The sequence below is a fragment of the Macrobrachium nipponense genome, chromosome 9 (assembly GCF_015104395.2).
Source record: "Macrobrachium nipponense isolate FS-2020 chromosome 9, ASM1510439v2, whole genome shotgun sequence".
Classification (NCBI taxonomy): Eukaryota; Metazoa; Arthropoda; class Malacostraca; order Decapoda; family Palaemonidae; genus Macrobrachium; species Macrobrachium nipponense.
Window position 1 is genome coordinate 97,116,458 of NC_061110.1, and position 15,000 is coordinate 97,131,457.

At 34.3% G+C, this 15,000-nt stretch overlaps 2 protein-coding genes across 2 annotated transcripts in view; both read left to right on the forward strand.

The window, feature by feature from the left end:
- LOC135218540 (calcium-activated chloride channel regulator 1-like) overlaps positions 1 to 15,000 on the forward strand; it is a 915,765-nt gene that overhangs the window by 745,318 nt on the left and 155,447 nt on the right. The gene's annotated exons all lie outside the window — the stretch shown is intronic.
- On the forward strand, positions 12,365 to 12,764 carry LOC135218158 (short stature homeobox protein 2-like). Its single transcript, XM_064254308.1, has 2 exons — positions 12,365 to 12,442; positions 12,498 to 12,764. The coding sequence occupies exons 1-2, from the start codon at positions 12,365 to 12,367 to the stop codon at positions 12,762 to 12,764; spliced, it is 345 nt and encodes a 114-aa protein (XP_064110378.1).

Here is a 15,000-nt window from a genome sequence, read left to right on the forward strand (position 1 = left end):
TTTGTAGGATTGAATGAAGTAGGTAGCAAGAACAATTGAAGCAAGGAAGGTAGCAGGGTATATGCAGAAGATTTGCAAGAGACTAGGGAGTGTACAGAAGCCAAGATGGAAAAGTTACCTGTGAACTGTTGAGACGATGTTTGGATATTAAATACAAAATGAAAAGAAACAAGGATTAAAACGTTTGAATGGTTGAATGCATTGTATTTGTCGTGTAGGAAGAACTGCGAAGTTGAGTTTAGAAAAGTTAGTAAGAAGGTGGTCTAGTCATATGAGAAGAATGTTTAGCGATGGCTGCCAGAGAGGGGATTTGGTATGAAGCGTTAACAAGTGCTAATTAGATTGTTTGGAAAATAAGGAAAAGGCTGTGATGTTGTGTGAGGGTTCGACACGGTGTTGATGAGCCTTCAGTAGTGAATGAATCAATAAGAGAGCTCAACCTATGGAAGCTTTCACCTACGACACTTGAGATAAAACATGAATATTGCGGTGACCCTATTGCTTTTTTTTTTCTTTATCTTAAAAGCCTCACTTCTTAGTGGAAACTACCTAATCTCTCTCTCTCTCTCTCTCTCTCTCTCTCTCTCTCTCTCTCTCTCTATTCTCTCTCTACTATATATAATATAATATTTATATATATATATATATATATATATATAGATATATCTATATATATATATATAGATAATATAGGTATATAGTGTATATACACATACATATTTATGTATATGTATGTCCATGCTCATACTATATATATTATATATATACATACATACATACATACAGAGAGAGAGACACACACACACACAAAGAATGAAAACATTACAGTAAAAAGATAATAAAATACCAGTAAAACAAATGCTGAAAGGAGAATTTAAGACGTCATCATCAAGAAAATAAGAAAGTAAGAGAGAAAGAAAGGAGAAAAAGTCGGGAGAAGAAGAGAGAGAGAGAAAAAAAAATTAATATCTTTGGAGAGATGATCTTCCCTAAGTTCCTCCAAATCCCACATCTCGAGAAGGAATTTAGGCCTGTCATCACCAGATGGAAAGTTTTTATTCATTCACAACATTTCCGCATTCTGTGCCTCTTCTATTTCGTGAGTAGCCTGAATTACGCTCTCTTTTGTCCCCGAGGTTTTTTTCTTCGTAAAAATTAAATTTTCTTTTTCCTTGTTAGTGAGTTCTCTCTCTCTCTCTCTCTCTCTCTCTCTCTCTCTCTCTCTCTCTGTATTTTTTTGTTTTTTTGGGCGGGGGGCGGTCAAAACATTCTGCTAAATTTTGTTTGGGAGTAAATCTAAAGCAAATACGACAATTTGAAGAACGGATTTCATACTGCATACAATAATAGGACTTTGTGATTTTAGACTTAAACCCAGGCAAAATTGGAATGTCTTTGTATAATAAAGTAGATTAAACAGAGATGTGTAATATCCATATTGTGAATAATGTCGAAATTCAAGAATTTTTATTTGACATTTATGGGGGGGGGGGGGTTAAAACATCAGGCCTATAGGCAGAGACTGCATTTGGCTGAACATATGAAAGACTGGGGTATTTAAAGATCAAGCTTCAGTGGTCTTAAATAGATTTAGGAAAGACTGGGGTAGTTAAGATCAATCTTCGTTGAGCTGAAAATAGACTTATGGAAAACCGGGGTATTTAAAGATCAAGCTTCAGTGTCTTAAATAGATTTAGGAAAGACTGGGGTAGTTAAGATCAATCTTCGTTGAGCTGAAAATAGACTTATGGAAAACCGGGGTAGTTAAGATCAATCTTCGTTAAGCTGAAAATAGATTTATGGAAGACTGGAGCAGTTAAATGTTATTCATCATGGGGCTGAAAATAGAATCATGAAAGACTGGTGTATTTAAAGATCAATCATCAGTGGTCTTGAAATAGATTTAGGAAAGACTGGGGTAGTTAAGATTAACCTTCGTTGAGCTGAAAATAGATTTATGGAAGACTGGAGCAGTTAAATGTCACTCATCAATGGTCTGAAAATAGAATTATGAAAGACTGGGGTTGTTAAAGATCAATCTTCGATGAGGTGAAAATAGATTTATGGATGACTGGGGTAGTTAACGCTCAATCTTAAGTGGTCTGAAAATAGATTTATGGAAGGGTGGGGTGGTGAAAATTTATATCAATCATCTTTGGGCTGAAAATAGATTAATGGAAGACTGGGGTACTTAAAGATCAAACTTCAGGGGTCTGAAAATAGATTTATGAAAGACTGGGGTAGTCAAAGATCAATCTGCGTTGAACTGAGGATAGATTAATGGAAGACTGGGGAAGTTAATGTTCAATCTAAAGTGGTCTAAAAATAGATTTATGGAATGGTGGGGTGGTGAAATAGCAATCATTTTTGGGCTGAAAATAGATTAATGGAAGACTGGGGTAGTTAAGATCAATCTTCGTTGTGATGAAAATAGATTTATGGCAGACTGGTGAAGTTAAGGATCAGTCTAAAGCGGTTTTGAAAATAGATTTATGGAAGAGTGGTGTGGTAAAATAGCAATCATTTTTGGGCTGAAAATAGATTAATGGAAGACTGGGGTAGGTAAGATCAATCTTCGTTGAGCTGAAAATAGATTTATGGCAGACTGGTGAAGTTAAGGATCAATCTAAAGTGGTTTTGAGAATAGATTTATGGAAGATTGGGGTGGTGAAATAGCAATAATTTTTGGGCTGAAAATAGATTAATGGAAGACTGGGGTAGTTAAGATCAATCTTCGTTGAGCTGAAAATAGATTTATGGCAGACTGGAGAAGTTAAGGATCAATCTAAAGTGGTTTTGAAAATAGATTTATGGAAGAGTGGGGTGGTTAAAATTAATATAAATCATCTTTGGGCTGAAAATAGATTAATGGAATAATCGGGTTGTTAAAGGTCAAACTTCAGTGGTCTGGAAATAGATTTATGGAAGACTGGGGTAGTCAAAGATCAATCTTCAGTGGTCTGAAAATAGATTTATGAAAGACTGGGGTAGTCAAAGATCAATCTTCGTTGAGCCGAAGATAGATTGATGGAAGACTGGTGAAGTTAAGGATTAATCTTCAGTGGCCTGAAAATAGATTTATGGAAGAGTGGGGTAGTGAAATATAAATCATCTTTGGATTGAAAATAGATTAATGGAAGACTGGGTTTGTTAAAGAGCAAACTTCAGGGGTCTGAAAATAGAGTGATGGAAGGAGGGGGTACTTAAAGATCAATCTTCAGTGGTCTGAAAATAGATTTATGAAAGACTGGTGTAGTCAAAAATCAATCTTCGTTGAGCTGAAGATAGATTAATGGAAGACTTGTGAAGTTAAGGATCAATCTTCAGTGGTCTGAAATTTGTGGAAGACTGGGTAAGTTAATGTTCAATCTAAAGTGGTCTGAAAATAGATGTATGGAAGAGTGGGGTGGTGAAATATCAATCATCTTTGGGCTGAAAATAGATTAATGGAAGACTGAGTTTGTTAAAGAACAAACGTCAGGGGTCTGAAAATAGATTTATGAAAGACTGGAATATTTAATGGCAATCTTTGGCTGAAAATAGACTTGTGAAAACTGGAGTAGTTAAATATCAATCATTGTTGGGCTGAATTCTTTTACCTTAAAAAAGTGTATGTTTATATATATATATAATATATATATATATATATATATATATATATATATATATATATATATATATATATAGAGTAGTAGTTACATTTCAGTATTGATTTGATTGAGAATAGACTTTTGGAAGGCTGGCACGGTTAAATGCCAATCTTCGTTGGAAAACTAGAGTAGTTAAATATCAGTGTTTATTTTATTCATTGGGCTGAAAATGGATTTATAAAGACGTGGGAGTTAAAAAGACTTACGGAAAACAGGAACAGTCGATTGTCAATATTCGGAATATATTTCTCCGTCAAGTCGAACAAGGAATTGGTACTTGAATAATAGTGAGTGAAGGGTGAGGAAACAGTTGAGTGTTGTTGTCTATGGTTTCATCCAGAAATGAGGTATCTTCCTGCCTGGCTGAACTTAATCAGGAATGGAATAAGTATACGCTCAGGTAGGCTTGGTATCCTAGAAGGACTCAAAGTAACCCCGGCGTGAAATCTCTCTCTCTCTCTCTCTCTCTCTCTCTCTCTCTCTCTCTCTCTCTCTCTCTCTCTCAGTACGCAGGCAGATTGGAAATGCCTCACTAATTAACGTTACTCACAAACGAACACCTTATCCTTGTAACCGAAGACCCGTTTCCAGCAAAGAAAACGGAAACACGCCAGAGTTCGTAAAGAAAATGGAAACACACCAGAGTTCATAAACCTCAACACGAAACATTCCAATTCAGTGGGATGTCATCAGAATTTATGGAAATCGTCCTGAAACGTTAGTTCATTCCCCTTTTTATTATCATAATATAAGTTTTGCTGTCGAATAAATCATTTGGGAAAACCTGGTAGGCGGCAGTTCAAGCCATCGAGGTAGCATGACTGGTTATTTCTAAAACGAAAATTTGATGATTTGCCGCATCTCCTCGTCATATCTGAACACCATACCGTCGCTTTTGTAATATATTCCATCATCTGGCTTCCATGTCAATTAGTTATGCGGCTGTTTAATTTCACTAAATTTCAATTTTTTCTATGAAATTCCTCTTAGGAAATTTATCATCCGTATTATATTGAGTTCATATTTCATGTTTATGTTTGGTTTGGTTCCGTAAAGGAACAATAGAGCGCCGGTTCAGTGGACTACGTCGTGTTGAGTTATCTTATTGGATTTATGTATATTCTTTTTATCGTATTGTAATGTTTTAAAATCTCTAAATTTCCCATATGATATAAGGTACGTATTTTTCTTTAAACGGTCTTATGAAGCTCACCCCAGAAAGATGGCAAAGGTACACAGACATATGTATTGATGGTATATATGTATATATATATAATATATATATATAATATAATATTATATATATTTATATATATATATATGTGTGTGTGTGTGTGTGTGTGTGTGTGTGTATTTATTTATTTATTTATTGATATTGATATATATATATATATATATATATATATATATATATATATATATATATATATATATATATTCTTTTAAGTAAAAGAATTCAGGTTAGTTTATATTTTATATTATCTAGATTGAGATAGTTCATATATGGAGGCCCTGTGTGCATCCGGATACACTTGTTAAATATTTCTGTTCACTTTATAATTAATAAGCGCCTCAGTGGCGTGGTCGGTATGGTGTTGGCGTTCCCCCTCGTTGGCCGCGAGTTCGATTCTCGGGTGTTCCACTGAGGGGTGAGAGATGTGTATTTTTGGCGATAGAAGTTCACTCTCGACGTGGTTCGGAAGTCAAGTCAAGCCGTTGGTCCCATTGCTGAATAACCACTGGTTCCAAGCAACGTCAAAATATCATACAAACAAACTTTATAATTAATGCGCTTGTTAAATATTTCTGTCCACTTTATAATTATGTGCTGTATGTGATGGTGATTTACAATCCCAAGCAGATAGCCAAAAGCTGAATTATGGCAAGTAAGTTACATGTATATTATATTATTAACGCTCTGGAAATTTAGACGGGTGCGTTGAAGTGCTCATTATAATATTAGTCTATATCATTTTGCAATGTTGAGAATTCAGAACGATTGGAACGCAGTGACATTGCGTAAGAAATGTTATAGAGAGAGCGTCTTTCAGAATCCTAATTAGATTTGTGGGTAGGAACTCGACCAAAGGTGGGAGGAAGTTCCGGTTATTTGAAATATCAGCTGTATTAAGCAAGTAGGAGAAGAAGCCTTGAATGAAATCCAGGGGTAAAGGAATTTAATAAGGTTCAAGGTTTATTGCAGTATTAGGAAAATTTGATTGAATAATAATCATAATTCACGAGTGTCGGGTTTTGCGTCGCTTGTTGTCGCTTCCAAATTCATTTAATTTATTGGTGCTTATTGTTGGTAAAGGTTAAAGTAACACTGGTGGAATATTGCCGATGTTAAATAATTACATATTTACAATCCTTCAATGGCTGCCTGCCTCCCTTAGCTCGATGTTATAATTCTTTGTATTTTTCAGTCAAGATGCTTTCGTTCGGATACCTACTTTTGTTGACTTTTTGTTTACTTTTTTGTTTATTTTTTGCCTTATGCATTTGCTGGTCTCCTGGAATAGTGGTCAGTGTCGTGGTGTGCCACTCGATGTCGCGAGTTCGCCTCTCCCCATGCGGCGATGAAAAAAAAAAAATCACTCATCGTGATCAGTTACTGCTGATGCAGCGTCGGGTCTGCGGTGGGAGGTTGAAACCAACATTCTTTGGAAGCTTGAATTTCTAGCCAGTGACTCCTTTGGTGTGCTTGTTCCATGTGGAATAGGTTTCATCTACCGAAATAATAATGAGAATAATGCAACATATTTATTAAGCTTTATTTTTAGTCTTGTGCCGAAACTTGTTTTCTTTATGCTTAATATTTTCACATTCTGCTTAATATTTGCCAATCTGGATATTAACTCGACCTTGGGGCTTGATTATAGAGAAGTAATGGTACTGAAGTGTTCAAATAAGTAAGGCTGGATCAAAGATAGCATAAGATTCTTCAAGCAAATCTGGTGTACCTACCAGTGTGGTCGAAAATAAATCGATCAGTGAAATGTTTTCGGAAATTTCAGCATCTGCAATTAATCCAGTTATAAACTTTTGAAAAATTATGATTTAATTGTCAAATATATATATATATATATATATATATATATATATATATATATATATATATATATAAACAAAATAAGTGAGGAAAAAAATCATTTTGGCCAACTCAAGAACTGACAGTCAGCTCCAGTGGTCTGGTAGAACTATTTTATATGATAATGATAATAATAATAATAATAATAATAATAATAATAATAATAAAGAAAGTCGCATCTTTGAAATTAACTCTGAGTCTGTGAGTAAACTTCTTCTTATAAGGGTAAAAGATATTCTACTTTGAGACTAAATGCATATCCTCATAAAATATAAAGATAATTTTATATTTAAATTTACAAGAGATTATTATTACTGGAAACCGTACGAACAGCCTGCCTAAATCAGAAATTGTTACCTCTTCTGATATTTCAAAAAAAAAAAAAAAAAAAAAAAAAAAACTGAATTACTGAACTTGACCAAAATTTTTTCAAAGACAAAAAAAGTTTAAATTACTGAGATTGGCACAAAGAAAAAAAAAAGAATTTTTTTTTGAAAGTTAAAAAAAAAAATTCAAGTGGATGTCTCTTTTACGTGACGCAGTTTTTAGGAAATGTTAGAAATCTAATTAGCTTAATTTTTTTTCTCTCTAGTCTTGTACGTGTGGGCAATTTTGTACCGTTTTCTCTTTTTCCTCTCTTTCTTAGTTCTCTTTTATTTGTGGGAACCCTGCATAGAATGACAAAAAAAAAAAAAAAAAAAGATTTTATCAAAAATGATGTACCTGACTGAAGTTAATTGTATGAAAAATGTATCAAGTACATTTTTTTATATCACAGCGAGAACTATAACTATCTGTTCAACAAGAAATAAAAATGGATAGAAAATGTTTCCACTGAGAGCAAATTTTCGATTATATTAGGCTATTACAACATATAGATGATTTTATATTTTCATATAATTCTCAATGGAAACCGACGGTTTGCAGATACACAGATATTCCAAGATAAATAAATGGAAAATAAGTTCTGTAAACTGTTACTTGCATCAATGTTGTCAATATCATCTTATTTATTCATTATTGAGAGACACGTTATCAAATGTCATATTAAGAGGGAAGATCCAAATAGCAGTATGGAAATAATCGTATGGTGTCGTATGGTACCTTTTTTTTCTTTCCATTTTTTTTACGTAAAGTTTTTCAGAATAAAGGTCTTAAAATAGATGACAATCAAAGCAGTTCTCTTAAACCAGCAACAATGATGCATCAGATGCGTAAATGTATTTTTTTGAGCAACTAAACGCCATAAATTCCTTCTGTGTTTTCATCAAGACAAAGTTCATATGATGACGGGAGAAGTCACGACTTTAAATCATTATTTTTCACGAACAATTCAACGCGTCAAATGCTGGTATTTAAATCAAAATGAGTTCATTTTCATCAGACGTAAAAATTATTTTTGGCATCTGACACTCTAACATTCCTGTCGGCGCTCAACGCCAGAAGAATTTGGTTATAAATTTATATGCCAAAGTAGCTAAAAAAATGAAATGGTAATTTTTTTTTATCAAAATTCCGGGAGACCTTACCTTACCTTACAGATGCGAGTTATTTCGAAGCTTCCATATAATCTACCATCTCATGTAGTACTTTAGGACTAAGGTTCCTTAATAACATTTGGGTTTATAGCTCTCATAGACGATCCTGACGTGCCTGTTACCTACCTTTTCTCTCCTAGGCTGCTATCTGTTTTAAATAGTTCCGTGTAACTATCAGTATAAAGGTTTTTTAATAGGCAATCTCCTAAACTATTGTGACTCGATCAGACAACATCCTTCTCTTTACAACTGATGATTTGCAGACTCTTCTCAGTCGGGTAAAGTCCTTTTGAAAGTGACTAAGTTACATATCTTGCTTTTCTTTCCACCAGTGGCGTCCCTCAGGTCACCTTTTTCCTCCCCTCCCGTTTTCCCAGCTTCGTCAGGGACGACCTTCAATTCGGCTCTTGCCCTACATTCTAGGGCAAGTAGTTAGTTTTATTGAATCCTTCCAGAAAACTAGGGATTTCTCTTGTGGCTACGGACACGGTGATATGGTATTAATATCTTATGCGTCTAATCTTTTATTTTGTTATTATTGGAATACTGTATATTATTATTATTATTATTATTATTATTATTATTATTAAGGGGAATCGAACAGATTCCCTAAAGCTATCCTTGCTGTTTTTGAATTTAAATATATGTACATCTACATAACTGTGGATTTGTTTCTCCATAATTATTATTATTATTATTATTATTATTATTATTATTATTCAGAAGATGAACCTTATTCATACAGAACAAGCCCACAGGGGCCACTGACTTGAAATTCAAGCTTCCAAAGAATATGGTGTTCATTAGGAGGAAGATAAGAGGAGGTGGAAGCAACTGCAGAAGAATGAGATCTCTCTTATTAGAAAGTAAAAAAAATAATAATAAGTTAATCATTGCAGAAAAACTGCCTTAAAATGCAAGGAGATTATTAGTAGTGTTAGGGCAGCAATTGTATTGCATCTTCGCTTAAATTTTTAAAGTTCTTGAAGTTCTAATTGCAAGACTTCCCCATCAGGGAGACGGTTCTATAGCCTAACGATGATAGCATCTCTGGGGGATCTTAATCATCAAGATCCGATTACTAAAAGAGGTGGTTTTCACATTCCCGAATAAGCTAATCGTCGGCTGGACCTCTACGAGCGCATCCCCGATGCTTTTATAAACGGATACGCATTATTTTTATATTTATGTTTCAGTTCAGATGGCTGTTGCTTTACGAGTGGATGGAAATCCTAAGACAAAATATTTAGTTTCGTTAAAATTTAGTACAATTTTATGACGATAATCTGCAAATGGTGATATTTATTATTGTGAAGGAATAAGTATATTCACGAGAATGATGAAAACAAAATGTGAAACTGATGCTAATCGATTAAATCACAAATATAATTAAATTGCAGTTTATGACTTGTCAGGAAATAAGGATAGACTTAATAAGACGATTACACTACCAAATCTTCAATGAATACTTAATACTTTTTATCGTTCGTTACACGCGCTCCCCATTCTCTACTTAAACACTTAATTCTAGAAAATACTTTCGGCCAAATGCTATTTGTGAGTCATTTCGAATGTGTTCCATTATTCGTATAAGTTGAAAATACAGATAAGTATTCATCAAAATCCTCTTTTTGATGATTATTGAACGGTTATTTTTTTACACCGGTCATATGTAACGTTAAGCTATGTAACGTTAAGCATCATTTACATTGACATGATATTAGTGAGGGCCAGTTTCATTATTCATAAGTCCCCCCCCCCCCCCCCCCCAAATACTTACGATTGCTAAAACTAGGAATAATGGAATTACTGTGAATAAAATGGGCCGTAGTAGCCATTAACAGTTGCAGTTAAAACTCGTAAACTGACTTTCACTTATACGAATAATGGAACACATTCGAAATGACTCACAAATAGCATTTGGCCGAAATTATTTTCTAGAATTAAGTGTTTAAGTAGAGAATGGAGAGTGCGTGTAACGAATGATGAAAAGTATTAAGTATTCGTTGATGATTTGGTAGTGTAATCGTCTTATTGGTCTATCCTTATTTCCTGACAAGTCATAAACTGCAATTTAATTATATTTGTGATTTAATCGATTAGCATAAGTATTACATTTTGTTTTCATCATTCTCGTGAATATACTTATTCCTTCATAATAATAAATATCACCATTTGCAGATTATCGTCATAAAATTGTACTAAATTTTAACGAAACTAAATATTTTGTCTTAGGATTTTGTGTTGCTAATAATAATATACATTTTGACGAATCTTAGATGACAGCGTTGGGAAAGCTCGGTATTTTTGGTTCACTGTCAAATGCTAAATGGAACGGGGGGGGGGGGGGGGGGTTGTGGAAGAATGGGTGCTTAAGGGGGGGGGGGAGGGGTGGTTGGTTATCTCGAGTTTTTTTTTTTTTTATAACGGCAAAGACTTCGTTATATGACAGACATCTAATTTATGCGTACTACTGAGAGAGAGAGAGAGAGAGAGAGAGAGAGAGAGAGAGAGAGAGAGAAGTTAAACCGAGACTCGAAATGTGAATCGCACAATTGACAACCGAACAGAAAGAATCAATTGAATTCCCCACTTTCTCTCTCTCTCTCTCTCTCTCTCTCTCTCTCTCTCTCTCTCTCTCTCAAGTCAGGTCCTGAAAGTTGGTAAATCGGCAAATATTTTTGCACAGGTACCCAGCTAAAATTAATGAATTGTGGAATCGTCAATCTAACTTATAATTCAACCTTAATAATAATAAAGTGTATGGCGTCATGAAACTGTCATAAAATAAAAATAGAAAAATCACAGAAAGAAACTAAAAAAAAAAAAAATTTGATAAAATTTGAAGAACAAAAAGATATAACGCATCGATTTTATCATTTCATTTAAGCAAAATACAAAAGCAAAATGAAATATTGAATAAAAATTATGAAAAATTATAATAAAGCGTCTAATTTAGTATTTCATTAAAACCAAAAAATAAAAGAATAAAATAAAATAAAACAGTTGATAAAATCTGAAGAAAAAAAAAAGATGAAGCATCGATTGTATTATTTCATTTAAACCCCCAAAAATAAAAATAAAAAACATGATAAAATCTGAAGAAAAAAAAGTTTCGAATGTAGTATTTCATTAAAAAAAAAATTAAAAAAAATAAAATAACATAAAAAACAGTTGATAAAACCTGAAGAAAAAAAATAGATGAGAAGTTAATTGTATCATTTCATTTAAAACCTCAAAATAAAAAAAGATTATAAAATCTGAAGAAAAAAAAGATAAAGCGTCGATATTATCATTTCATTTAAACCCCTAAAAAATTTAAAAGGAAAAAAATATCTGATAAAATCTGATGAAAAAAAATGAGGTGTCGATTGTATCATTTCATTTAAGCCCCCAAAATTTAAAAGACCACCTTTCTTATACCTATGTCGTGCATGATGATGTTTATTTTCTATAAAACAGTAACACTATGATAAAAATGATATTAAAACTGTAACTGGATACAATAAGCAAAACAACCTTTATTAAGTTATATTTTATAAATAATGGAAAAAAAAATCTGATAAAATCTGAAGGAAAAAAAATAAGATAAAGCGTCGATGTTATCATTTCATTTAATATATATATATTTTTAACTCTCTTTCTCTTCAAACTCGGCTAGAAATCCCAACCTACATGAAATCAAGGCCCCTTGGAGAACTGGCTTTATTTTTCCAGCCTACATTTTCTACAACTTTGAGCTCGGACAGACAAAAATGCCGGGGATTCTTTGGCCGAGCAAAAAGATTTTTAACTGGACATTGAAAATGGTGCCCAACTGAATCGGCCTCCGGAGACCCTCCAGTACCTGTGTAACATACCAACGAAGAAGAAGAAGGAGGAGGAGGAGGAGGAGGAGGAGATGGAGGCCGGAGGAAAGAAAAATAGGTCGGAGAAGAAGAAGAAACAGGGATGTGGGGGTGGGGTTGGATTTGTGGGTGGTTGGGTGGGCGGGGAAGGGTGGAGTTTGCGCGGGAAACGAGTTCTTGAGTGGGGAGGATTAAGAAGCCGTGTTGGAGGTGGATGAGGAAGAATCTGTGTTGGGGATGGATGAAGAAGCAGCGTTGGAGGTGGTGGAGGAAGAAGCCGTGTTTGAGGTGGAGGAGGAAGAAGCCATGTTGGAGGTGGAGGAAGAATAAGCTGTGTTGGAGGTAGATTATTAATTAGCTTTAATTGGAGGTGGAGGAGGAAGAAGCCGTGTTGGTGGTGGTGGATGAGGAAACCGTGTTGGAGGAGGAGGAAGCCGTGTTGGAGGTGGAGGAGAAAGAAGCCGTGTTGGAGGAGGAGGAAGCCGTGTTAGAGGTGGAGGAGGAAAGAAGCCGTGTTGGAGGTGGAGTAGAAAGAAGCCTTGTTGATGGTGGTGGAGGAGGAAACCGTGTTGGAGGTGGAGGAGGAGGAAGCCGTGTTGGAGGAGGAGGAGGAGGAGGAGGAATGAGTAAATATTAAAAAAAAAAAATTTCTTTATTTTACAACTAATTCAAAAGGTACAAAGCAATAAAAAACTATTATGAATTGTTACAGTTCATTCGGTCACTGGAAACCATTAAGTCATGAATATCATTAGAAAAATGAAGTGGGAAAACTTTGTATTTTCGTGACATTGTATTGATAAGAGACCAAAAATATTACAAAGTGAAATAATTATGATGGAAACGTAGCCGATACCTGGGATTCCACTTTCAAAGCAGAAATGATATTTTGAAAGCGAGGAGTTAGGCGGTATATATATATTGAATTTTTCAGTCGTTTGATTTGATAATTTTCCTTTCGAAGGCTTTATCCTTGGGAATTGTGCATAAAAGCAAAACATGAAATATTTATCGAGTCATTAGACAATAAACTAATGGGCTTATATAGATTATTAAATGAATATATTAGAAAAATAAACCTGATGCTCTATACATAGGTAAATGAATTTATTAGAAATAAATACATGGGGTTATATAGATAAGTATATGCATTTATTAGAAATGAAAACCTGTGGTTATACTGGCAAGCCAATGACTTTATTAGGAAATAAAAAGATAAGGTTATATCCGTGAGTGAACGAATTTATTGGAAAATAAATTAAGTGAATTTACTAGAAATGAAAACCTGGGTTATATAGGTTAAGTGAATTTATTAGTAAATATATACACCTGGGGTTACAAAATCAAGGCAGGAAATTTGCTAGGAAATGAAAACCTTTAGTTATATATGTGAGTGAATTTATTAGGTAATGAAAACTTTGGGTTAAGTGATGGTCGTGTAATGTTATTTAGAAAGAAAATAAGGGTGATCTTCTCTCGTTATGTATAACTGACTATAAATTCTCCATAGATTGCAGGCAAAGATCAAAGGATAATACAAATTGGCGTGGACATATAATCCAAAATCTCTCTTTCGTACATATTGAATATCTTCCAGTTGCTTGAATTCGGTGTTCCTTGAGCCATCACCAGAATTGCGCTTGTTATTGCATACACAATTGTCATATTTATTGTAAATAAAGAAAATACAAAGCGGGATCGCAGCATGCGTTTTTACATATTACAAAGTTTTAACGCGAATTTGTTTTATAACACGATACTTTGTATAGATTCTTTGCTGTGAAAGATTCTCTCTCTCTCTCTCTCTCTCTCTCTCTCTCTCTCTGAAACGAATGAATATTTAGTGAACTTTTTCAACAACAAAAACTGGCATTTCATAGCACCAGAGAATTTGGTAGCTACAGCTTTAGACGTTGTATAGAAAATTCGATTGCGCCGAAGAAACTTCTGCTCATGTTTTATTTGTTTCAGTCATTGATACTGATAATTTGTTAACCTTCACAATATCCAGGTTCCTCTTTATAGTGTGTACGGAATGTTTACGTACTCGTTTTGCTGTTACCCAGTTTTGACCCGAGAACGAAAAGGGCAAAAGTTATGTCCTGTCAGGTTCCTCCCAATTAAAATTCACGATTTCAAACAACAGCCATTTCACATAAAGGCTTACGAACAACATGGCTTGCACCAGCGGCTGCAACCATGAGGCAGGAACTGCTGAAGAGTAAGTTTACCACTGGGACCAAGATAGTGGTAGGTCCCCATCACTGCTGCGTTCGATTCTCGGCCATTCCATTGAGGAGTGAGAGATGTGTATTTCTGGTGATAGAAGTTCACTCTCGACGTGGTTCGGAAGTCACGTAAAGCCGTTGGTCCCGTTGCTGAATAACCACTAGTTCCACGCAACGTAAAAGCACCATACTTACAAACAAACAAACAAACAAAAATGTCTCAACGGCGTCTACAACTCCAGGTAGGATTATTTGAATCCAGGATGGTATCCCATTGTGAAAGTGTAGTTCGCGATTGATTATGGATTTTGAACTTTAAACTTCTCCTTCGGTCGAGAAAAAGATACCCGAGTAAGTAGTCAGAGAGCGACGCTATTTTTGTTTTTTTCCTGAATAATTGATATTAGTAAACAAGCTGCCCCATAAGGAGGTATACCTCTCCAGAGGAAATCCAGAGGTACTAGTAAATAAGCTGTGATATGTATACAGGCTTTTGATGCTTTATTAAGTACGTTTTAGAAGTAACTAGATTTTTTAAAATCTTAAGTAGAGAGAGATAATTATATGCACAGGTATATACATATATATACATATATAAGTATAATATCTGTGCGTATAAATTACCTTTCTCTACTTAACATTAAA